Below are 23,394 nucleotides of genomic sequence, written 5' to 3' on the forward strand. Positions count from 1 at the left end.
GAACTCCGCCGCAGGAAGTCGGGAAATGCCTCACAGGGGATTTGTTCTGTGACGGGTCTGCCCAGATGCCCAGAAACGTACACTGTGGAAAAGTGAGGGAAAGAGCGCTGCAGTGGCGGGAACAGCAGGTGCAAGGACAAGAAGGCACAGAAGGGCCAGGAAGGCCAGAACGTTGCCGTATTTTTGCTGTGTTCTCAGACCAAGTGGCCATGGGCAGGGGGCTGCTTGGCTCTTTCTCAAGAGTAGGGAAACTGGAACTCCATGGAGAGGAAAACAGGACTTGGACCCGCCTCCTACCCCAGAAGGTGTCCGAAGCAGAGAGGCCCTGCTCCTGTGCCCCCTGGGGCCGGCCATCTCACCTCCCAGCCTTCCTCTGTTCCTTCCCAGTTAGGATGAGATCGGCTCCTGGGACACGATGTGTTTTCCTGCCTGTTAGAATCTTAATATTGTATGACTCACAAGGCCCAGCCGCCCTGGCATGGCGGTCAGGGTCGGAGGTGTGAATTACAACAACACGTGACCCCTACTCCTTCGGGCAGGGGGTGCCGGGGCCAGCTGCAGAGGCTGCTTGCCTTCGTCGCTGACAACAAGAGCACTTCCGAGGCTGCTGCTCCCGTGCTCGTTCCTCGGGCAGCCTTAAGCCCCTTGCGCACATCATCCCATAATAACAGTAGAAAGAGCCACCTCCTCGTGAGTGCGTTACGAGGACAATTTCACTCAATCATTAGATGACTTTATGACGTAGGGCTAAGGGACATGTCATGACGGAGCAGAATCTGAGGCCCAGCCTCTGGGACTTTGGAAAGCCCGAGCAGCTCTGTGTAATGCCACCTTAGTCGTGAGGAATGGCCCTGGCGGGAGGAGACTGGACAGCTTGGCCCTCTGCCCTAAGAGCCCCCAGATCTCCCCTCGCTTCAGGGTAAGGCTGCCACCCACCCCAACACTTATCACATCTTTACCGCATGCCTACTGGGTACAAGGTGTGGTGCGGGGACCTGGGGAAGACACAAAGACGCAGAGACCCAGTCACCATGTGGCTCACCACCCAGCAGGACCCACAAGGACCCTTATTCCACCACCACCCAAAACTGTCCCATTCTTAATGTGACCTATGCGGCCTTCCCAATGCTCTGGCCAACCCATTTCTCCTTCTAACCTTCTATAGGGCCCATTACCCAAACCACCCAACCTTTGCTTTGTTTCTGCTTTCTGCTCAGGAGTCATTTGCATGTCATTTGCATGTGGAAGGCACTGGGGATACATTAATAAGACGAATTAATAAGACATGGTCTCTGCCCTCATGAAGCACAGCCTAAGAGCGGGAGACAAGCATGTCATCAGTGCAGGGACCGCAGTGCCTTGGGATGCCACTTCCTCACTCACCCCCACAAAGACACAGACTCAGTCTTATAAAGGGGCAGCATGAAGTAAGGGGAGGGAGACCGGACCAAGATGGAAAGAACTGAGTTCCAAGCTGGTGCAACCCACCCCCCCGGGGGGAACATTGGAGAAGTTACTCAGTTTCTTCAGCTGTAAAGTGGGAATAACAATACTTAACCTGCCTACCTTATGCAACTCAGCGATGTGCTTTGTTAAATGAAATTAAGTGCATGACAACCTTTCCCAGGTGACTGAATATTCTACAACTAGGAGTTACCATCGTACTTATCTTCTGTCTCCTGGGAGGCCTGCATAAATCTGGGCACAGAGGAGATATTCAGTAAATTTCAGTCAATTTAAATTGGAGGGGTTCAGATACCCCCATTTACCACCTTGATAGGCCTATGGGCTTTTGAGGCCATCGTCAACCTAATACTAATAATGCTTGACCTGCCTGCTGGGGGTTGGCTGTGAGGACCAAGTCAGGATGTGAAAGTGCCTGGAAGCTATCAATATTGAACCGTACTGACTCTTGGGAAACCAGTTTGGTCCCCCGTCTTGGGGGGGCTGCGCTGAGGGCCCAGTGGTCCTGACAGTGTAGCCACAGATATGGGACAGCCTCCCCAAGCCCTAGTTCCATTGCTTTTGGGAAACAAACATTGCACTTTCCCCAGCTTAGGCTCCCAAACCGCTGGGCTGCCTGGACCAGGATAGCGCCTGTGACATAGGCATGGTCTCTAGGGGGACCAGGCCACCATGAACCCACCCCGCATTAGCCCTTCACCTCTCATTTCAGCACCCCTACCCCACGGAGGATGAGAAGAGGCAGATCGCAGCCCAGACAAACCTCACCCTCCTGCAAGTAAATAACTGGTGAGTTATCACCCACCCAAGGGCTCTCAGGTCTGGGGGCCACTTGCTTGGCAAAGGAATGCATAGCAGGGAAAAGAGACAGCTCAGCTCAGCCCAGCCCAGCTACCACAGCAATCCTCCCCTTTGGGCTAGAAGCAGAAGGCTAGAATCAACCCAACTGCCTCGAGCTTCATCTGTAGCTTCTCAGCGCCCTCTGCTGGGAGATTGTGTCAGGAACATCACTGGAAGCTTCTGGCTGAACAGAAAACCCAGCCCCGCCTGCACTGCAGACACACACAGGAATACAGGCATCCAGGGTCTGGAGCAGCCGCCAGTGGTCATCTGGTCTACCCACCACCTCTGTGACCTGAAAAACTACAACATTTAGCAAAGCTGCAGTGGGAAGGAGGAGGGAGGGTTGGCTGTTCTGACTTCACAGGCATCTGTTTCCCCCTGTCTGTGTCTGGCTGGGCTGTCACAGAAATCTCAGAGAGCAAGGTCTGGTTGGGTGGGGGTAGACCCAAGATTTGGAGCCCTGATCTGAGCCCTGGGCCCTGGAGAGAAGTTAGAGTTTAGTGTTTCTAAGGGGACCCCTACTTCCTCTGTTCAATCCTGACGAGTCCTGAATAGAGATTTCTGCGCTCCTCATGCGTCCCTCACAATGCTGGTTGGGTTACCAAGTTCCAGGTGATTACCAAGCTCCTTTGTGGTTACCAAGCTCCAGGTGATTCCATGAGCCCAGCAGTGCCCAGGGCCCTTCTCCCAGCTAGGCTTTCACACCCTAGCTAGATGAGCCCCCAGTCTGTTCTGTACAGTGGATCAGCTGCTGAAAATCTGGAAGTGGCTCTCACTCCCTGCACACAGTCGTGCACACGCACACACACACACACCCCCCGCAACCCCAGGTGGGGTGATTAACCGGGTCTCTACCACCTTTACCCCCCGGGCAGGTTCATTAATGCCCGGAGGCGCATCCTGCAGCCCATGCTTGATGCCAGCAACCCAGACCCTGCCCCTAAAGCCAAGAAGATCAAGTCGCAGCACCGGCCCACCCAAAGATTCTGGCCCAACTCCATTGCTGCAGGGGTGCTGCAACAGCAGGGTGGCGCCCCGGGGACAAACCCGGATGGTAAGAACTGGGGGTGGGTGTACTCTAGCCTGGGGCTGGTGGGCGGACCTCCTGGACAGGCTCTGCAAAGACACAAGGGCTGTGACAGTGGCAACTCGGTCACAACAGTGATCTCCATCAAAGGATATGCAGGCCTGAAAGAAGGGGATGTTTTTGCATATATTTTCACAAGCCAAAAAACAACCTCACAAAGACGAGTGGGCGTCCATGGTCATCTGAGTCAATGGCTGCTCAGCAGAGCCCCCTCCTCACTCCCACACCCACCCGAAGTTGTGTAGCGCCCATGAGTGTCTGCACTGCTCCCCAGGAGCCAGGGCCATCTATAAATATCAAAGCAGGCAGCTGGCTTGTGAACGGAGGCCAGGAAGAGCTTTGTTTTCCCAGCTTCTCCATCACACCCTCCATATACACTTTTCTTTTTTTTTTTTTTTTTTTTTAAAGATTTTTTTATTTTTTTNTAGAGACAGCCAGCGAGAGAGGGAACACAAGCAGGGGGAGTGGGAGAGGAAGAAGCAGGCTCATAGCAGAGGAGCCTGACGCGGCTCGATCCCATAACGCCGGGATCACGCCCTGAGCCGAAGGCAGACGCCTAACCGCTGTGCCACCCAGGCGCCCCTCCATATACACTTTTCTAATTGCCGGTCGTCTGGTGAACAATGAATAATTCAATGAGCCAGACATTTTATAGCTTGGCACGTGATGACAGCTCTGCATGGGAGGCGGGGTGGAGGTGTGTGTGTGCACATGCATACCTTCACGTGCAACTCCACGGTTGCGTTCAGGGTTCTCCGTGCTGGGCAATTGCCATGTCAGGTGTCACGGAAATACCCAGATTTTGAGCTAGAGGGACCAAGGGGAGAATCCCAACTCCATCATGCCTGGCTGTCACCTTGAGCTAATAAGTTAACCATCTTGAGACTCGGTTTCCTCCTCTTTAGAACTGGGATGATAACACCTACCAAACAGAATTGTTAGAAAGTCAAAGTATTTAACATAATATTGAAGATGCTCCGTGAATGGTAACGAGGAGCACCGCTGCTTGGGAAGGGGCAGGGAGTAGCTGAGAAACACATGGATGGAGAACTTCACATCTGGGACTTGTCTACCACTCCATGAGCCAGTCCCTGCCACTCTATCCAACACTGAGGTTGCTGGGCCTGACCCTTGCCACCTTCTCTCGCGTAGGTTCCATCAGCTTGGACAACCTGCAGTCCCTGTCCTCAGACAATGCCACCATGGCCATGCAGCAAGCTATGATGGCCGCACACGATGACTCATTGGATGGGACAGAAGAAGAGGATGAGGATGAAATGGAAGAGGAGGAGGAAGAGGAGCTGGAGGAGGAGGCCGACGAGCTTCAGACGACAAATGTCAGCGACCTGGGCTTGGAACACAGTGACTCCCTGGAATAGTTGGCAGCCCAGATGGCACTGGTCACCGAGCAGGAGAGGAGTGTCATCAGGAGGGCTCCAGGGTGGGGGGGAGAGGGGCAGGGGCAGGCAGCACCAAGGAAGTTGGGCCCTGGCTTCCCCAAATCAGTAGCTTGAAGAAATGCAGAGGAGACACCTGCTCCTTCCCAACTACCAAGCTTCAATGAGCACCCCAGCCCCCCTTCCCTGAACTGCGCAGGACTCCGTTTGCGGGGCCAGTCAAGCAGCCGACACGGAAAGGCAGGAGTGAGAGCTGGACTCACCAAATCCCTGAGGACAGACGGCACCCATGCCCCCCCCCACCCCACTGGAGGACTTGAGTTGTTTACAAGCCCTGCACTGTGAGGCGGCTCAGGGCTGTTCAGAGTGAGCCTTGCCAGGGACAGTGTTAGGAGGAAAGGGAGAGTCAGGGGGTCTGGGTTCCACCCCCATGACGTTCTCAGCTCCTTGACAGACATTCAAGGGCAGGAGGAGCCCAGACGCATCACCAGTGGCTAGCAGAGTGGGAGGCCCTGAGGGGGCCGATCCTGCAGATCGGAGTGGGACCCGGGCTCCCGAGGGCTCCCGCTCGTCCCTCCACGGACCTGTCTCAGGCACGGGCAACCATGGACTTGGGAGAGAGGGCAGGGACCACCACAGCCACCTTCTCTCCCTCTCTCCCGGAGATGAATGGTAAGCTGGCAGGCTCAGACTGTAGGGGGTTAAGAGGCTTCCCTTCCCCTGGGTTGGCTCCAGGACCCAAGGAGATGGCAGAGCTCGGAGCCATATCAAGGTGACTTTGGGGACCACAGCCATCCCTAGGTGGTCACAGAACTCCACTCCTGTAACAGCAGGACAATGGTGTCTTATCCCAGATGTTCCAGCCCTCAGATGGAGCTCCTCAGATGTCCCGGCCCTCAGCCCCCCACGGCTGTCCCCCTGCTCCCAGGCTGGCTCCACCAGCCCCCATTCTCTCTTCTTCATTCTATCCTTCAGAGAAGGCAAAAGAAACATTGGAAAGAAGCATCCAGTCCAGTGGGAAGCCAGGGGTTGGAGAAGGTGCCACATCCCTCTTCCCATCGATATCCAAAGTGTGGCCAAGGGCCCAGAGAAATGGTGCCCCAGAGCCAAGGGGAGCCCCAGCCCACACACCTCGCTGATCTACCCACCCCCATGACCCACAGCACTGGAGGAACTGGGGCTCCCTCGAGGAGGAGGCTTTCCACCACCTGCCCTCACACCCACCCCAACTTCCAGGCCCCCAGGATTGGCACCCCCTCCTCCCCTCCTCTCCCACGCCTTGGCTGTGAATGACAGGACTGATCACACGTGTGTTTTCCATTGGATTTAATTTAATGGACTTGTAGCTTCATTTGTAAATTGTGCATTGGCCATCTCCTTCAGTGGCAGGATGCGAGTGGCTACCTGGCTCAAATTGAGGGGACCCTCAGGGCCCTCTGGGGCTTCCCCTCCCCCACCTGGTTGGGGTGGAGCAAAAGGATGGTCGCTTTCCTGAGGTCTCCCTGAAATGAATGTATTTCTCCCCCAAAAGAGCTGATATTTAATGTTTTAATAGGGATTTTTGAGAAACAAATAACCTTATTTATAATCTGGGTGATCCAATCATTTTTTACTCCCTTTTGATGCCATAAGTAGAGGAAAGTCTAGCTTTTTTGGCGTGAGACTTTTGCAATGTGCAGTGGGATAAAATACATTTCCTTTTCTGGTTCGTTTTTCTTGCTCTCGCTCTCTCTCTCTCTCTCTCACACACACACACACACACCCTTTCACCAACCACTTTGGACAGCGACCCACCCAGCACAAGCACACCCGCACACATGCCCACACATCCTCCTCCCAGCCCCTCCACCTGCCTAATGTTATGCAACCTCCTTCTGATGTATCCACCAAACCAGTACTGAATGTGGCCGAGACGTTTTCAGTAAATCTTATTACCGACCATAATTCTGGTGCGCAATTCTTTTTCTGTGATTAGTGGTTAGTGGGACCTTGGGCAGGAGAAAATTTGGAGGCCTCAGCCTAGCTCTTGTTGAACTGACTACCCATGGAAGGGAACAAGGGAGAAGGCTCTCTGGGTGACCTCAGTTTACCTGTCTGGGCAGGACCACAGCTACGTTTGGCACCCACACTGCGTACGTGTCCGGCTCAGAGACAAAGAGATTAGGGAGAGGAGACCGGAGGACGCTCTGCACTGCCCTCTCCTGGCAATTCTCCCCCATAGCAGCGGCATGCTCAGAGTGTGGTCCCCTCTTCCACCACACTCTACCTCCCACGAAGGCCTTCGCTTTTTCCCGCTGCACCCTAGGCTCCAAGGGTTTTCATCCTCAAAGCTGGTGGCACCCCTGCCCCTCCCCCAGCCCTCCCACGTCCACCCAGGGCCCAGGAATGGGGAAGGAGAGGAAGTCTTGACTGCTGCTTTTCATCCTAGAGCTGTGTCCAGAGAGGAGCTTGCACTCTGAACCCCAGGGCTCAGCACTGAATTCCCAGGGGCAAGTGGAAGTTTAGGCACAGCCTCTCCCCCCAAGTAAGCAGCCTTTCTTGGTACTTTCAGCCCAGAGTTTTCCTTACCTGGGCAGTGTTGGCGAGATGTCCAGGGCATCAGTCCAGAGCAGGAGGGGGCGTTCCCTGTCCACATTCACAAAGCCTGAGGGGTCTACACTTACCTGCGGACACCCTCCAGCCAGGCTGCAGGCTGGGAAGGGAGTGCTCACATGGGCAAAATGGGCCTGCACGCAGCTCTGATCACTGCTCCCTAGGTCACTGCTCTCAGACCCGAGCCTCTGGTCATACCTGGAGGGTCTGCAGAGACCCCACCACTAGGCAGTGAGAAAGTCTCGAGACCAGGATAACTTAGAGCCCCACCTCCCAGAGCCAGGAGACCAGCAAACTTTCAAAGAAGTGTTTTCCAAGGAAGACACTGTTAAAGGACATGCCATAAAAAATAAAAATAAAAATCCGTGTCCAAATTAATCTAGGATGAACTGCGTATTCTATTTTGCTGGTGGAGTTCCATAGGGCACATTAGTATAGTAAAGGCTCTGAGGAGTCCTGCAGGAAGAAACCTGTTTATCTTATTCTCCAGATTTATTTGCCTTTTTTCCCCCAAGTAATATCTATTTCAATTTTACTGGTATTTCACGAAACACACTCCACGCAACACTGTTCTAAGAAATTACAGAATAGCCTACGCCAGCCTCTCCCACCCCACCTCAGTTTTTCCATCAAGTTCCGCCAGCTTTTCAACCATGCCACAATGAAAAAGGGGTTTCTGAAATCATTTGAGCCGTGGCTGATGGTGTTATAAGGAGGCAGCCACCTCTCTGTGCATGACCAAGCCCTATCCAACCCAGGAGAAGATGTGCCACAGTCCCTGAGGAAGTAAGGGAAGGGGGACAATGCAGGCTGGGACTGGGTGCTGGTGTCAGGGCCCTGGAAACCGTGCCAGCAGACTTCTGGCCCCAACCCCTATCCCAGCAGGGCAGACCTTCCAGGTTGGAAGCTTCCTGCTCCTGGGACCTGATGGCCAGAGCTTCATTGCCTTGACCAAGAGACCCCTCTGCTGCCTTGAACACGGCCAGATGAGGGCAATGGCTCTGTCACACTCATTCATTCACCCGATGTGTATTTACTGAGCACTGACTCTGTCTCGGGCAGTTTCCAATACAGAGGATACAACTGTGATCAACAAAGAGTTCTGCCTTCAGGGAGTTTACGTTCTAATAGAACATTGAGACTGAACGTTGGCTGTAACTTCCCCCTAATGGTTAAAATAAGACCTTATCTTAGGACAGTGACCTCAAACGTGATCCGTTCAGAGTTGCAAACAAGACTCTCGGGTCCAATGGGGCATTCAGGTCAAATTCAGCTCCCAGTATGTTTTGTTTGGACCAATATTGTTCCTAAAAAATTTTGTGCCAACATTTAAAAGAGAATTGCCCCTCAGGACCTGTATTCCTACACAGCCACAGCAGGGTGTAATCGAATCACTGCTACCCCTTACGATGCGCTCTCCAGGCTATCACGACATTGGCCATGCATGTGATCCTCCCAGCATCGACACTGGGTGCCACTTGCCACGTAGTATCAGGTCATCACTGTTTGGTTGGCTCATTGGTTAGTTATGCTCCCCACTCCTTTTTATTTTTTTTTCCTTCTTTTGACTTTCCTTCCAATATTTGCATTCTTGCTTTTAAGAAAGGAACTATTTCACTATACCCACTGCTCCATCAAGTGTGAGAGAACAAGACAGTCCAAGAGTCCTCTGCCTTTGAAAAAAAAATCCAAGAGAATGTATCTGTGGAAGTGAAGCTATTCCTACCTTTCATTGCAAAGTGTACCTGTGTCCCGCATAAGACGTCTTCACTCTTGTTACCTGCCTACCTGGCCTCCACAGGCAAACAGTAACCCCGGGGCATAAAACCTACCAGGGTTGCTTGTTATGGTTGCAGATTCGGTCCGTGACCAACTTTTTCCCAGACTCCAAGGCAAGATGCCTGAAGAATTTGAGAAACAATGCTCTTAGAAAATAGTTTTCGGGGCACCTGGATGTCTCGGTCAGTTAAGCATCCGACTCTCGATTTCGGCTCAGGTCATGATCTCAGGGTCGTGAGATAGAACCCTACATAGGGCTCTGTGCTGGGCGTAGAGCCTGCTTAAGATTCCTCTCTCCCTCCCTCTGCCTCTTCCTTCCCCCAGCCCTCTCCCTCTCAGAAAAAGAAAAGAAAAGAAAAAAAGAAAGAAAGGAAAGAAAATAGTCTTATGTTGCCTTTTAGAAGTTACTTGTTTATAGCTCTAACTTCCTGTTTCTATAGAGACTACGACCCCGTTATTCAGCCTGTGAGATTCGCACGTACCTACAAGGTAGCTGACATCATACAGGGGATAGAGGATAAGTCAACTTCGCAGAGCATCACGGGGCCAGGGCTCACCAAGGACTGGCAGAGAGAATGCCGATCGATCGCGTCATACTCTGTGCCTTTCCATCCTGGCATCATATTTCCATCCCACAGATGAGGCAGATTTTATTATACCACTTTAAAGTGTACAAGTCTTATAGTTTTATATTTCTCAGCCTCTCTCTGGGCCAATCTCATTTAGCCCCCTCGCAAATTAAATGCATCTCATTAAAGCGAACCTATTTAGGACAATGCCCTTCAGGTGTGTGCATCTTTGTACATCTTTCATTTTAAGACAAGTGTTTGATTTATTTTTCATCTCATTACACTCTTTAAAATTATGTGCATCTCATTACACTCAGTGTGGTGAGACGACTTATTTCAGGTGTAGACATTACACCCAGTATTATCAGGCAAGAATATTTTTTTTCATTTCATTACAAGCCTTACAATTTATGTACATCTCATTACAATCAGCCATTTAAGACAATTCCCTTCAGTTGTGTATATCTCATTATACCTTTTCATTTTCAGATTTTTTTTTCATCTTATTACACCCAAGCATTATTCAGAGAACTCACGTCAGGTATGCCCATCTCACATCCACCTGTTATTTCGTGAATTTCAGGGTGGTGGTTTCCCCCATAGTATTGCAAAATTTTCATTACCCAGACCTCATTAAGGGCTGGCTCCGCCCACCCGTGTGCCTCCCAGGCTGCTTTGCAGGGAGAGGAAGAGCCCCAGGTCCTCCTGCATTTGGGCCAGACTCTGCTAACCGCTGCCCCTCACACACTCACGGACCATCTAAGTTAACTTCCTCACCTGCACATTGACGGGTTAGAGGAGATGGTCGCTAAGCCCGCTCGGTTGATGCTCCACAAAAACTAGTCCTGCGGATGACGACGTGAGTCCCCAGCTTCTCGTGGGGGAACTGCTCCCTCTCCGGACAGCCCCCCACCCCTGCTGGAGAAGCTGAGGTTGACATCACCTTCCAGGCTTCCCACAGCCAGCTTCACGCTGCTTGCTGCCCTTCTGACCGGGTCTCACTGCATATCCACGCGGGGTCCCGTTTTGGAAGGAGATGGAGTAATTGTGCTCTCGTGTTGGAATTTCCCAGCACCTCGGGGCCCAGCGGCATCGCCTCTCCTGCAGCACCACCCGAGAGCTCTGGGCCCAGAGCACCTCGAATTGCTGGGCGGCCATCTGGAGCTGCAGGGGCCTGAGTTCTATTCTCTGTTAAATCAGAGTGTCCCGGGCTGGGACCGAGGGGGCTGCATTGTAGACAGCCCCGGGGCGATTCTGAACCGCTGCCTCACCCAGGCCTGATTGCAGAAAAGGGTCTGCGGTAGCAGCTGCCCTGAGTAGAAAATGCCTGATGCTCTGAGTTTGGCACCTCAGGGGTGTTTGTCCAGAGCAGGATCCAAGCCAAGAAAAAAAAAAAAAAAAAAAAAAAAAAAAAATCACTTCTTAGCCCGGAGAGGGTCAGGAAACCCAACCTGCTCGCCCCATATAAGAATCCCGTCCACAGCATACCATACATGGTCACCTGCATTTACCACCCACTCCCAGCCTTGGGAGCCCAATGCCTCCCGGAAGAAATCCCTCCACCTTCCACCATGATCCGAGGTCTGCCTTCTGGAGACAGCCCAGAGAAGCAGAAACCCTCCAGACTCTTTAAATGTGGTCTTCAAGGCTTAGTGAATATGTGGGAGCCGCATTTTAGGAGACCTGCCATGCCTTTCTCGAACCTCTTGAACTAGTCCTCATGTTCCCGCCTGTCTGGCCTGACCATGAGGCCTGTGAGGCTTCTCTGTGTCTGTGGTGAGGTCTGCGTGTTTCCCCTTCTGTCACTCTACCTGTCTTCTTAGCAATGAAAGTAGAATCTTTTCACTAAGTGCAAAAATACACTGGACTTTTCACTGCCCCCTCCTGCACAGCTCCCCTTGAATGAACCTGCTGAGAAGTCAGAATACGATCCAGCTCCTGCCTCGTTGCTCTGTGTCCTTGTCTGGGAGAGCCCGGAGGCCACAGGCTGTAGTCAGCAGGTGCCAGCGCCACTGGGCCACCAGAAAGCAAGATTCAGTGAGGGTAGAGGGTGGGAGGGAAGGCTGATTTTAGGGGGGCAGCCCACTCCTTCTCCTGTCTTGTTTTCAGGTCCTCTGTGCCTCCTGGATTGAAAACATGATCAGGCCCCCAACAATAGAAAGGCCACAGTGCCCAGGCCTTTCTATGGAGTATTTGCCATCTATGCAAGATACTGTCTTCCGAATAACCCTGGGAGAATTACTGATATTAGTATTCCCATTTTTAAAATGAGGAAACTGGGGCTCAGAGAAATTGTTTTCTCAGAAATTATTAAGCTCACATGGGGGTGTCGGGGGGGGGTGCAGTCGGTGGAGCGTCCCAATCTTGATTTCGGCTCTGGTCATGATCTCGGGCTGGTGGGATCGAGCCCCACCTCGGGCTCCAGGCTCAGAGTGGAGTCTGCTTCTCTCCCTCTCTCTCTCTGCCCCTCCCCCTGCTCTCTCGCCTGCTTGCTCTCTCTTTCAAATGAAATAAATAAATCTTTTTTAAAAATGATTTAGCTAACATGTAGCAGAGTTCTGATTTGAACACAAGGCCCAAACCCATACTCCTCCTATGAGGTAATTTGCCTCCTAAGACCCAGGGTGACCAGGGCTGGCCTCCAGGATCAAAGGCAGACGCCCCCTCTTCCCTGAATTATTGGAGGTGCCTGCATCCTTCCACCTGTCTTTGCTTCTCTCCTCTAAGGACCCCACATGCGGTAGCATTCAAAAACGTGGGACGGGGCGCCTGGGTGGCATAGCGGTTAAGCATCTGCCTTCGGCTCAGGGCGTGATCCCGGCGTTATGGGATCGAGCCCCCACGTCAGGCTCCTCTGCTATGAGCCTGCTTCTTCCTCTCGCACTCCCCCTGCTTGTGCTCCCTCTCTCGCTGGCTGTCTCTATCTCTGTCGAATAAATAATAAAAAATCTTTAAAAAAAAAAAAAAACGTGGGATGCAAACCTTAGCCCGCTTCTGCCCCGCACCATAGCCCACCAGCTCCTCACTTGAACTGGCTACAACTGGGGGAGGAGTGGGGGAAGGGACCGGACCTCTGCACACTTTTCTAGGAGCTGTGCTTTGGAAGGGGGCCCCAGAGCTCCTCTTAGAGAAGAGGCTGCCGTTGACCATCCACAGACTGGGATTAAGACGTGGACAACAAGGCCAACTGGCCTGTCGCTGACATCTCCTCGGATGTGTTGTGGTGACTGCTGCGTGAGGTCAGGAGCTACTGAGGCCCGGGGATCTGTCGGTGATGACAGCTGACATCCAAGCCTCCTCTCCTGCCTGTGAGGTGATTCCTTCCCTCCCATTCGGAGGGCAAGGCTGGGCTCTTAGGTTTTTAGGCGTGACTGCCGAGAGTAAGGGCAAAACCAGGTTGGACGGGAGATGGCAGAGAACGTGTCCCCAGACAGAATGGACAGACCAGGAGCCCAGGGGCACTGTCAGACCGGGCAGCCCTCCCCAGGGAGCACGCCAAAGTGACTCTGTTGGAGGAGGAGAGGAGAGAGAGGGGAACCCAGAGCCCCCCTCTTCCGCTAACTTGCTTCTGTGGCTCTGTAATGCACTTTCTCTGGTTGCAGAGTGGAAGAGAGAATGAGGAAGGGGACACAAGGGTAGGGGCAAGAGACAGAGAGAGGGAGAGAAAGAGGAACTGGATGTGCATGTGTCTCTGGGGTTTTTCAGACAAAGCTATTATCAAAATGCCAACCAGCTCCTGCCTGGCCAATTTGCATATTCCATGCTGTGCTCTTTGAAGCAGGATGAATATGCATGAGGGCTGGGGCGGGGTGTGGAGCTGCTGGGCTGTGGGCTAAGGTGGCTCATTGTTCTTTTAAAAGAAAGGCATTGATAGGAAGCCAAGGCACTTCTCTGGTCAGCAGAGTGGCCTCTCCTTCCCCTCCCTCGCGAAGGGAGGAGGAGAGCAACGCTGAGGCTCAGACAGAAAGCCTGGCGACTATCCTCTCATCCTCCCAAGGAAATAATCAGGCGCCATCAAGAACGCAAGTCTCTTCTCCAGGAGCAGCATTTAATGACTCTGCCTTCCACGCATGCTAATCACGGAGGCCTGCTCGGTGATGGGAGTCACCTCTCCTGGCTTCGGGGAAGGAAGGCCGCCGCTTCCCCATTTTGTGCTCCCGCTGCAGGGCAGGCTGGGCGCCCCGGGGTGCTCCCTACTCTTGGCCTTGGGTGAGACCCCCCAGTGCCGCGGTGCCTGGGTGAGGTGGGAGGCAGGACGCTGGGTGCTTGGAGGAGGCACGGAACGCCTGGGTGTCCATCAGAACCTGATTTACGGCTCCTCCTGAGATGCCTGCAGGGTGCGCCTCCTCACTGACCGCCCGCGTCCCCTCTTCCTCGGCCACCAGCTTGACACAGTGGCCCTCCAGACCATCCAGCAGGCGGGACAGGGCTCTGCTTCATTTTTCAAAGCCAATTTATCCCACAGACGTTAGGGCCACAACACTCTTCCAGGTTAGCTTTTCCTGCCGAGTTATCACATCTGTCTCCCTCCCGAGAGACAGACAAGCAGAGGGAATGTTTGGAAAACGGTGTGTCCCCACGTGATTGCTTGTTTCAACCCCACATCAACGAAGGCTGGTGTCCGCCTCCACAGTGGGGTTTCCTTACCAGGACTTGGGTCCCATGACACTTGGCAAAACCCATACAGGGGCCTTTAACTGGAAGGAACCCACCTCGGTGGAGGAACGCGTCCCTGAAAGCCCACCTGCTGCCTGCTGAGGACGCTGCCCGCAGCCTGGGTGCCCCGTGCTCTCGACACGTGCGGCCATGCGGCCTGCCTAGACTGCCCTTGAGCTTGGCCCTCAGGGCCCACCGCAGTCTGAAGCGTCCACCCTGGGGGGCGCCTCCTCCGCGTTTCTACGGCCTAAGGATGAGCAGAGGGGATGCTGGGGGCGGAGAATCGCGTTCACCTGGTACCCACGCTTCGCGCTCAGGTTCAGCCTCCACGCGAAGCTTCTCCAAACCGTAACGCAAACACCGACTGCCTGGAGAGCGGTTAAAATGCAGATTCCGGTGCAGGAGGTCTGGGCTGGGCGTCTCTCACAGGGCAGCTCCATGTGGTCAGCCCTGCCCGGTCTGGGCGCCACACGCTGAGGAGCAAGGGTAGAGGGAAGGACAATGCAAAACCATGACACCTGGACCAAACATTCCCGCTCAGACTGCTGATGGGGACAAAAGGCGAGCAAAGAGGAAACACTGCCCCACCTTCCCCTGCTCACCTCCGCCAGCTTGAGTGTATCCTGACACTTGAGATTTATTTTTAACTGCCAGCAGCTTTGATGAGCTTGTCTCCGCTGCCTCAGACACCTGCCGGCAGGATACACTGGGGGGAAGGAGCGGCTGACCCAGATCTGACAAACACAGGGCAGGAAGGAAAGCTCTGGAGGATTCTCTGCTTCCCTTTTGCTGAGACGGGTGAAAAACCCCACTGCTGGCAAATGACCTGGCACCCCCGGTGACCCTTTGCGTTCACAGTGCCAGTGAATGCAGAACCGAAGTCATCCCTTGCTGTCAAGCACCGGGACTCACGTCCGTCCGTGTGTTGGCCCCTGAGGATGTGCACGGGAACCTATGGTTGCTTCCATCCCCCAGAGCAGACAGGGCTCTACCCGCGTAGATGTTGTGCTCTAGGTGGAGGCCTGAGTTAGCCCTGCAGGCACTGGGGCAGCCTCCCTGCAGGGGTAGGCCCCCCTCGCCCCAGGTAAGATGGTTCCTGCTCGGCGGCCCAGCTCCCAGGAAAGCAGAGGCCCAAGAAGTGAGAGGAAGGCACCAGAGATGCCTTCTGTCGTCCTCACGTCGACCCACAGCCTTCTGAGTTGCCGACATTATGGCTTTCTGTTTGGCACGTTCGGTCAAAGCAAACGCCATACAGAGAGCGAGTGGAAGGGGGCAGTCTGACTCTACCCCTTCTCAACGTCTCTACTTGCTTGTCTCGTCCTCTGTAAAATCTGGGCAATGCCCTTGCCTCCTTACCAGGGACGCTCACTCCAGTGTGAGACTAGGTTATGACACGACAGGGTCAGGGGCAGGCACATGGCAAGAGCTCGATAAAGGTTTATATTTTAAGATGGGGCTGTGGAGGGCCACCTGGGTGGCTCAGTTGGTGAAGCATCTGTCTTCGGCTCGGGTCATGGGCCCAGGGTCCTGGGATCCAGCCCCGTGTCAGGCTCCCTGCTCAGCTGGGAGCCTGCTTCTCCCTCTCCGTCTGCCCCTCCCCCTGCCTACACTCTCTTTCTCTGTCAAATAAATAAAATCTTAAAAAAAAAAAAAAAAAAGACTGGGTTGTGGGAATTCACGGAGCTATTATTCAAGCCAGAAGATGGAAGCCAAATGAATTCAGGCTGTGGTGAAATCAAGGCAGCATCCAGGCATGAGGACAGCAGTCACCTGCTGGTCAGTCAAGGTGGCACTGCCTGCCACCAAGGCCGGGACAGCGCCCAGCAGACGGAGCCACTGGACCTCTAGAGCAGCAGTAAGGGCAGGGGAGGGCACGCACGGCCACAGGACACCATTCCCCAGGGTCACTGGGGGCATTCAGGCAGCAGCCGCAATCCCCCAAGCTGGGCTTGCTCAGCACAGCTGCCTCCCTCCAGCCGCCGAGCCTCCAGGTCCCCATGGAGGGCTGGCAAGAGCCAGTGTGGCCATCTCAACGGGAGGCACAGGCTGCTCCTTATCTCACATTGCCCCGCTAGTCTGACACCCCCCACCAGCAGTTCCTATAACACATGGTGTGGCTCCCTTTAAAGTTGCCAAGCAGCAAGATCTTGGGGGGGGGGGGTCTGTGGATGGCCTCCTCCTTCTGACTATACCCCGTGCAGCCCAGCACGGCCCACGGCAGGGCCCACGCTCGGGTCCCTCAACACCCGATCATCTGTGGTAGGCCCCAGAACGTCTTGTGAAGGCAGCTATGCAGCCTTTCTCTCCAGGTTTGACACACCACACTCCAGAGCACATGAAGAATATTAATTAAATGAAAGTTTATTTCAAAATTAGTCTTAGAGTGTAAGCTGTTTTCGAGGGCTGGAGCCGGACTACATAGTGAGCTGTGAGAGCGCCGGCCTTCCTCCGCGGCGGGCGGAGAGGCGCCTCGCCAGCCCTGCCCCTCGGTCATGCATCCAATGATCACTAGGACTAGAAGCCAACAGCAAAGGACCCCGCGCGCTTACTCGTTTAATCCAGGTTAAGCTATACACGTTTAAATACACGTTGGAGGTTACGTGGTGTCATGCAGTCCCTGGGATGGAATGACTCTTGCTCCGTGACCTCCGCGGCAAGGCTGCCCCCGAGGGCAAGGTTAGGTGGGACAGAGCACTGAAAAGAGAAGGGGAGAGGAAAGAGGTCAAAGCACAGCGTGGGTCAGGACTTGCCAGCCCAGGGGGACCCCGGTGAGAGGCTGTCCTGAGCAGAGAGCCACCCCCTCCAAAACAGGACCCAGGGAATAACGTCGGTCACACATCTTCCTTCCGGAAGAAGGAAGAGCAGACGGGAGGTGGCCGTTTGGCACGCTGATTAGGTCTCCGGTGCTTGTCTGCCTGGGTTCAAACCCTGGATCCGGCCTGTGCTAATTCTAGGAGCTTGGGGAAATCGCTCCACCTCTCTGCGCTCGCTTCTCCATGTGTACAAGGGATGGTGCCTTTGCCTACCCCACAGGGTTGTTCAGAAGCAAATAGAAAGTGCTCAGTAAATGCTAACTAGTTTTATGAATTCACTGACATTTCTGTGTATCATGGTGGGGAAAGGGGTCCAGCCCTCGGGCTCCCAGACTTACCAAACCCATTTCCACAGACCTCCTTTGAGAAATTGGCTTTGAAAGCTTTTAAGAGGCAAAAGTTCTTCCCAACGTTTAGCCTGAAGGCCTCCTGCAGAAATTTAAGACTAATCTTTCTGATCCTTATGGAAACAATACCACCCAGGGGTTCTTAACCGAGATCCACAAGCCTACTGGAACCACACCCAACGTCCGCGTGTGCATGTGGGGCAAAGCCGAATGAAATCAAGAATTGAGACAACGGATGACCATCAGTGGGTATTGTCAGGGCCTGAACGTCTGGGTCCCCCCCAACCAAATTCCCATGTTGAAGCCCTAACCCCCAGTGCAGCTGTATTTGGAGATGGAGCCTCCAGGGAGGTGAGGTTAAGTGAGTCATAGGCCGGGACTCTGCTCTGATAGGATTAGTGTCCTTAGAAGAGGAGACGCCAGAGAGCCTTAGTGTTCTCTCTCTTCACGTGCACACAGGAGAGGCCATGTGATGACACAGGGAGAAGGTGACTATCTACAAGCCAAGAAGAGAGCCCTTGCTAGCACCTGAATTTGCTGGCTCCTTGATCGTGGACTTCTAGCCTCTGAAACTGTGAGAAAATACATTTCTGTTGTTGAAGCCCCTCCCCCCATGGTATTTTGTTGTAGCAGCCTGAGCAGACTAATACCAATGTGAACATCACAGAAAGAAAGACAACCGGAGAATATGTGTCTCTTAGTGGAAGTTTAGCACTACTGATCATGTGATGTTTATCAAAAAATTTGGGACTGAGTCTGATCCAGCCTCTAGCTCTGCCAGCTAACAGGAAATACAAAACATGGAGGAACACAAGAAATTAAACCAGGGGGACACAACTAACTAGCAGAAGCCAAAACGAGGAAATTCTATGGGGCAAAGAGCCTGGTTTCTCCAAGAAATAAATGTCAAGGGATGAGAGGAAAGGAAGCGGAACCTATACGTACATTAAAAGAGATTTAGGAGACATTATCCAATTGCGGTGTACGGGCCTTCATTGGATCCTGATTCAAACAGACTGAGAAAATGGATCTTAAATCTGAGCACTGATTGGATAGTCAAAGATATTGAGACATTTTTTTTTTTTCTACTTGTGACAACGATGATGTGGTTAGGTTTTGGAAAAGAGTCCTTATGTTTTAGAAATGTACACTGAAATACTTATAGATTAAGAAAATTGATGGTCGGGATCTGTTTCAAAATAATTCGGAGGCGAGAACTGGGTAGGGATGGAAGTGACAAAGATCAGCCAAGAGTCAATGCTCACTGAGGCAGGATGACTGCATGAGAGTTCTTACTCCGGTCACGCGACTCCTATATACGTTAACAGTTTCCTCAATAAAAGACAGAACAAAAGCCAGGGAAGGATGTAGCTAGGCATGACTTCAAGCAGCTGAGCCTAGTAAAGGTAGCCCTGGGCTCTGTTTTTCCCCACGAAATAGCCTGAACTCTCCAGAACTTTCGCCATCAGGCTTGTGCTAGTTTGTCCGCTCTGATGTGGAGTCGCTGTGGGGACTCCAGGGAGAAGGAATCTCCTTCTCCGGCCTCCTGGCAACATGCAAAGACAAAACCCCATTCCTGTGAGGGCCTCCCAATCGCCCACTGGCGGCCCCTGGCCGTCCACCCTGCGCGGTCTGGGCTGGCAGGACGCTCCGGGAAGGTTGCGGAGCAGAGCGGGTTCCCTGGCGGAGGGGACGCCGGGAAGCCCTGATCCAGGGGCCCTGGGGGCTGCTCTCACCTTTTAAAATGTAGTCCGTTAGCAAAGTGGGCACCTTCTCATTATCCTCCTTCATGGCGAACAGAACTAGGGAAGGAGAGAGAGACAGAGATGAGCCAAGATGCCAGCAAGGCATAAAGCTCACTTCTAGGCAGACAACCCACCAACCCCGAGTGAGAAAGGATTCGAGGAAACCAGACATTCACTGAGTATGGAGCAAACTTCTAGAAGCTTCTGTCAAGCGTCAGGACTCCGCATGCTGATGGAGTAGTATATATCCAAAAAGCCAGAGTGACCTGTTGGTGACTTTATTTTCTTTTATCTTTTACTTTTTTTTACTTGCTCATCTTTAATCTCCACATTATTTCCTAAGTATCTATCTTTAATAAGCATGAAAAGAAATAAAGCAATTTAAAGAAGAATCAGCTTCCAGATGCAATCTAACTGTTAAGAATAACAGTCATCACGTTATTGAATCACCCATAAAACTCTTTTAAAGACATTCTACTCATGTAAACAGATATTAGAAAAATGATTCTAATTATTAGAATCATAAATTATTATTCTGATGTATTAATCACAAATGAACTTACGTTAACAAATATTTATTTTCTATCTTATGCCCACTACGGTGCTAAAATTTGTGGAAATGCAGAAGAATTGTGGACTCTCAAGGGACGTATAGACTTCTCATTGAGACACTTGATGATTTAAGCACGTATAAGGCAAGCAAAAGGGAAGTTACTAAAGCGTAAAGGCTTTTTTTATAGAAATTTTGAAAACAGCCTTTTCTGTTATTAAATGAGGTAGCCCTTTCTCATATTCATAATCCATATTCGGGAAGTCAGCTTTGTAGAAAATCGTTTTAAAATGTTGTTGGGGGGGGCGCCTGGGTGGCTCAGCCGGTTAAGCGTCTGCCTTCAGCTCAGGTCATGATCCCAGGGTCCTGGGATTGAGCCCTGCATGGGGCTCCCTGCTCGGCGGGAAGATTGCTTCTTCCTCTCCCTCTCCCCTTGCTTATGTTCCCTCTCTCGCTGTGTCTCTCTCTGTCAAATAAATAAAATCTTTAAAAAAAAATGTTGTTGGACTTTGTTTACAATATCAAAAAATGAGGGGAGGAGAGAGCCCGCCAGTAGGATTCTTCATCTCAGATCCCTTAAATAAACCACGGTGTGTCTATGCCACATAGTCTTACAGAGCTCCATAAAAAATGAGAGACAGACCCAGGGGTACAAGACATATTTACTGGTGAAGCAAGATAGCTGCAGAACATTATGTATTAACTTTAAAATGAATAAATAAATTCTAATATTCATAGAAAAAATCTGGAAGAATGTGCATAAAACTGTAAAGACTCGTTATCTCTGGGTGTGAGACCACAGGGGGTGTTCCTTTCTATATCATATTTTGGAAGGGTCTGGCCCTCTTCAATGAACATGTCTTGCTTTTCTGCGAGCAGGGAAAGCAATAAGGTCAGCCGGCTCCGGTCACCAGGAGGAGGCAGCCTCGACAATATGGGGATGGATCCCCATCTGTTTCCACGGCCTTGCTCTCCGCTGATGACCCAGCCTCGCTTCAGGTCGGGGTCATGAAACATGACTCCAAAAATTGGGAGTGGGTGACAAATGGAACCTAGCGGTGGCATGAGTCAGTAGCCCGGAGGAAAGAAAGAGCCTGAAACTGGGGCCCTCCAGGTGTTGGTTTATTTCTTGCCACACCAGGAAGACAGCTGGAGGGGGTGCGTGGGTCGCTCAGTCGGTTAAGCATCTGCCTGCATCTGTCTTCAGCTCGGGTCATGATCCCCGGGGTCCTGGGATCGAGCCCCACATCTGGCTCCACTGCTCAGTGGGGAGTCTGCTTCTGCCCCTTCCCCTGCTCATGCTTTCTCCCTCTCTCAAATAAATAAATTCTTAAAAAAAAAAAAAAAAAGAAGGAGACAGCTATAAAAACGCAATCCTTGCATTCAGCCAATATGTGTCTAAGTTCGTTGCCAAAATCCAAAATGTATAGAAGTTGTCCGGTCCCAAGAGCTGGTCCGGGGCCTATGTCCTTGGTTCAGGGGTAAAGAGGAGACATTCACGGATCCATATGAGGACTGGCCAAAAAAAAAAGCTTTTATAACCTGCAGCAGAATTCACATTTAGGAAAGATGGCAGTTTTTTTCTTTTAAAAAGAATAAAACATTGGAATGTGCTCTACCCACATGATAGGAGAGAGAGTCATAAAAAGAATGTTAACCAAATGTTAACTGATATGACTAAAATCATGATACAAAATTTTATAGCCAGTATAATCCCAAGTACGTGGAGAAGACATAAAACATTATGGCTGAAAACACCAAAATAGTAACCACAGTGGAGGGGACAATGAATTATTTATTTTCTTTTGTTCACTGTTCTGTATTTCCAAACTATTCTAAATGATGGATACACTCCAATTAAAATTTTTTAAACGAAACTGAACCATGTAAATAAACCCACTGTTTCTTAATTAAAATGAAAGGATTTCGCACTGAATTTCTGAATGGGTATCTGTAATAAATTTATAGCTCTTCCTTTTTTAAAAAAAACCACGATCGAGTACTTTACATATATCCACCTTCGTAATCTGTCCAAATTATTTTCCAAACGCTTACTACTTGTGAAAACACAAACACCTATAAATGTCAGTTCGTTCCTGTCTGCTCCCTGGGAAAAAAAAAAATCTTAGTGCATATTTATGCAAATAAAGGAGTTTAAAAGGAGTGAAGAGGAAGCCAAGGTACTTTGAATTGAAAATTCCAGATTCTCAAGGACACGGTATCCATGGACGTAGGCAGGATTTCTGTTTACCAGAACCACCCGATTTGGTTCCCCAGATTGATAACAATGAAAATGTTTGGTCACCTTTATAGCACGGGGCGGGGGGAGGGGGGCAGCAGGTGTCTGTCTTCCTCAGCTGAACAGAAGAAACTCCTCTTGCCCTCCCCTGGGGGAGCAAATGGCCCTGCGCTAGCCCTAGCCCACTGCTCAAGCCTTTCCCTCCCTCCGAGGCAGAGACAGAAGCAGGGCGCCATTGGGCTAGACGGCTGGTTACTATGTCATTCCACGCGGTGCACCGTTGCCAGGGAGATGGACATTCCTGTGATTCACTGAGCCTGCCACCCCAGCTTGGCCCCGGATTTTTCTCTTCCTAAAAGAATCAGGCTGACACTGATGGCTAATACCATGTGCCCCCAGCCCTTTGGGGGTTGTTGCATTTGCGGTATGTAAAGAGATTCTGCCTACAAAGGGCTCTTTATCACACACTGGTTTCTCCCATAGCTCGAGGACGTTTATTAATATTTGACAATAGAGCCAAAGCAAAGGAGAGGAGGCAGTCATTTCCTGGAAGGAAAACTATTCTTTCAGGTCAGGTGTACCCACCCCCGGCCACCCAAGAAACCTTGCTTCTCCTTAAAAATGCAACCAGCCCCCTCGACCAAGCTGCCTGCTACGGGGCCACAGGTGGGACAACGCAACCTCAAGTTGCCGACAAGAGAACAGACAAGGTCGAGAAGGCGAGGCTTTGAGCACTGCTGGGTGAGCCACCCCACACGGCCCCCGCCCGCCCCTGACCTCTTTACCAGCACAGTCCTTCCTGGCAGGGCTCTGCCTTTTACAAGGAGCCAGGGAGACAACAGGACAGCTCTGGGTGCCCCGTGTAGGGAGGAAGCGACCCAGGGACACAGTCGGACCCATCTCGCGCTGCCCCTCCCAGGGAGGGAGGGAGGGGAGAGAGCGGCCCACCTCTCTGAGCGCGAGAGGAACTCACTGTTTGTCAGTATCTGGAGATCTTCCACTGACGGGGGCAAGGCTTTCTTCTCGTAAGGGATGACGGTGTTCAGATACTACGAGACAAACATACAAACATGCCAGGCAGCGCTTGAGACACAAGTAGGGTCCCTCCACGGGACAGACCAGTTGACAAATCGCGTGGGGACTGTGACCGTCTCTACCCAACATGCTCCATCGAGCTGACACTCTGCAGCAACACCCATGGTATTCTGCACACCACTGCCTCAGGGCCCTTTCCGCATCTCCGGCGAAAGTCTCTAAAAGTTAAGACTTCACCATACTAGCCCTCCGTTCCGTGGATATATTCTTCTGACGCT

The 23,394-nt window shown here is 51.9% G+C and overlaps 2 protein-coding genes across 8 annotated transcripts in view; one reads left to right on the forward strand and one right to left on the reverse strand.

Annotated features, from left to right (window-relative positions):
- Positions 1 to 6,591, forward strand: part of PKNOX2 (PBX/knotted 1 homeobox 2) — a 315,083-nt gene extending 308,492 nt beyond the window's left edge. For all 6 annotated transcript variants that reach the window (XM_034666040.1, XM_034666041.1, XM_019804614.2 and 3 more), the window contains 3 exons: positions 2,177 to 2,253; positions 3,183 to 3,361; positions 4,547 to 6,591. In XM_034666040.1, the coding sequence (XP_034521931.1) occupies positions 2,177 to 2,253; positions 3,183 to 3,361; positions 4,547 to 4,773 (483 nt within the window). In that variant the 3' untranslated portion in view covers positions 4,774 to 6,591. The remainder of the gene's footprint in view (positions 1 to 2,176; positions 2,254 to 3,182; positions 3,362 to 4,546) is intronic.
- A 10,148-nt stretch (positions 6,592 to 16,739) lies between these two features.
- FEZ1 (fasciculation and elongation protein zeta 1) overlaps positions 16,740 to 23,394 on the reverse strand; it is a 42,387-nt gene continuing 35,732 nt past the window's right edge. For both annotated transcript variants that reach the window (XM_019804617.2, XM_011230759.3), the window contains 3 exons: positions 23,055 to 23,130; positions 19,284 to 19,349; positions 16,740 to 17,081 (listed from right to left, as the gene is read on the reverse strand). In XM_019804617.2, the coding sequence (XP_019660176.1) occupies positions 17,065 to 17,081; positions 19,284 to 19,349; positions 23,055 to 23,130 (159 nt within the window). In that variant the 3' untranslated portion in view covers positions 16,740 to 17,064. The remainder of the gene's footprint in view (positions 17,082 to 19,283; positions 19,350 to 23,054; positions 23,131 to 23,394) is intronic.

This window comes from Ailuropoda melanoleuca, chromosome 8 (genome assembly GCF_002007445.2).
Source record: "Ailuropoda melanoleuca isolate Jingjing chromosome 8, ASM200744v2, whole genome shotgun sequence".
NCBI classification, from domain to species: Eukaryota; Metazoa; Chordata; class Mammalia; order Carnivora; family Ursidae; genus Ailuropoda; species Ailuropoda melanoleuca.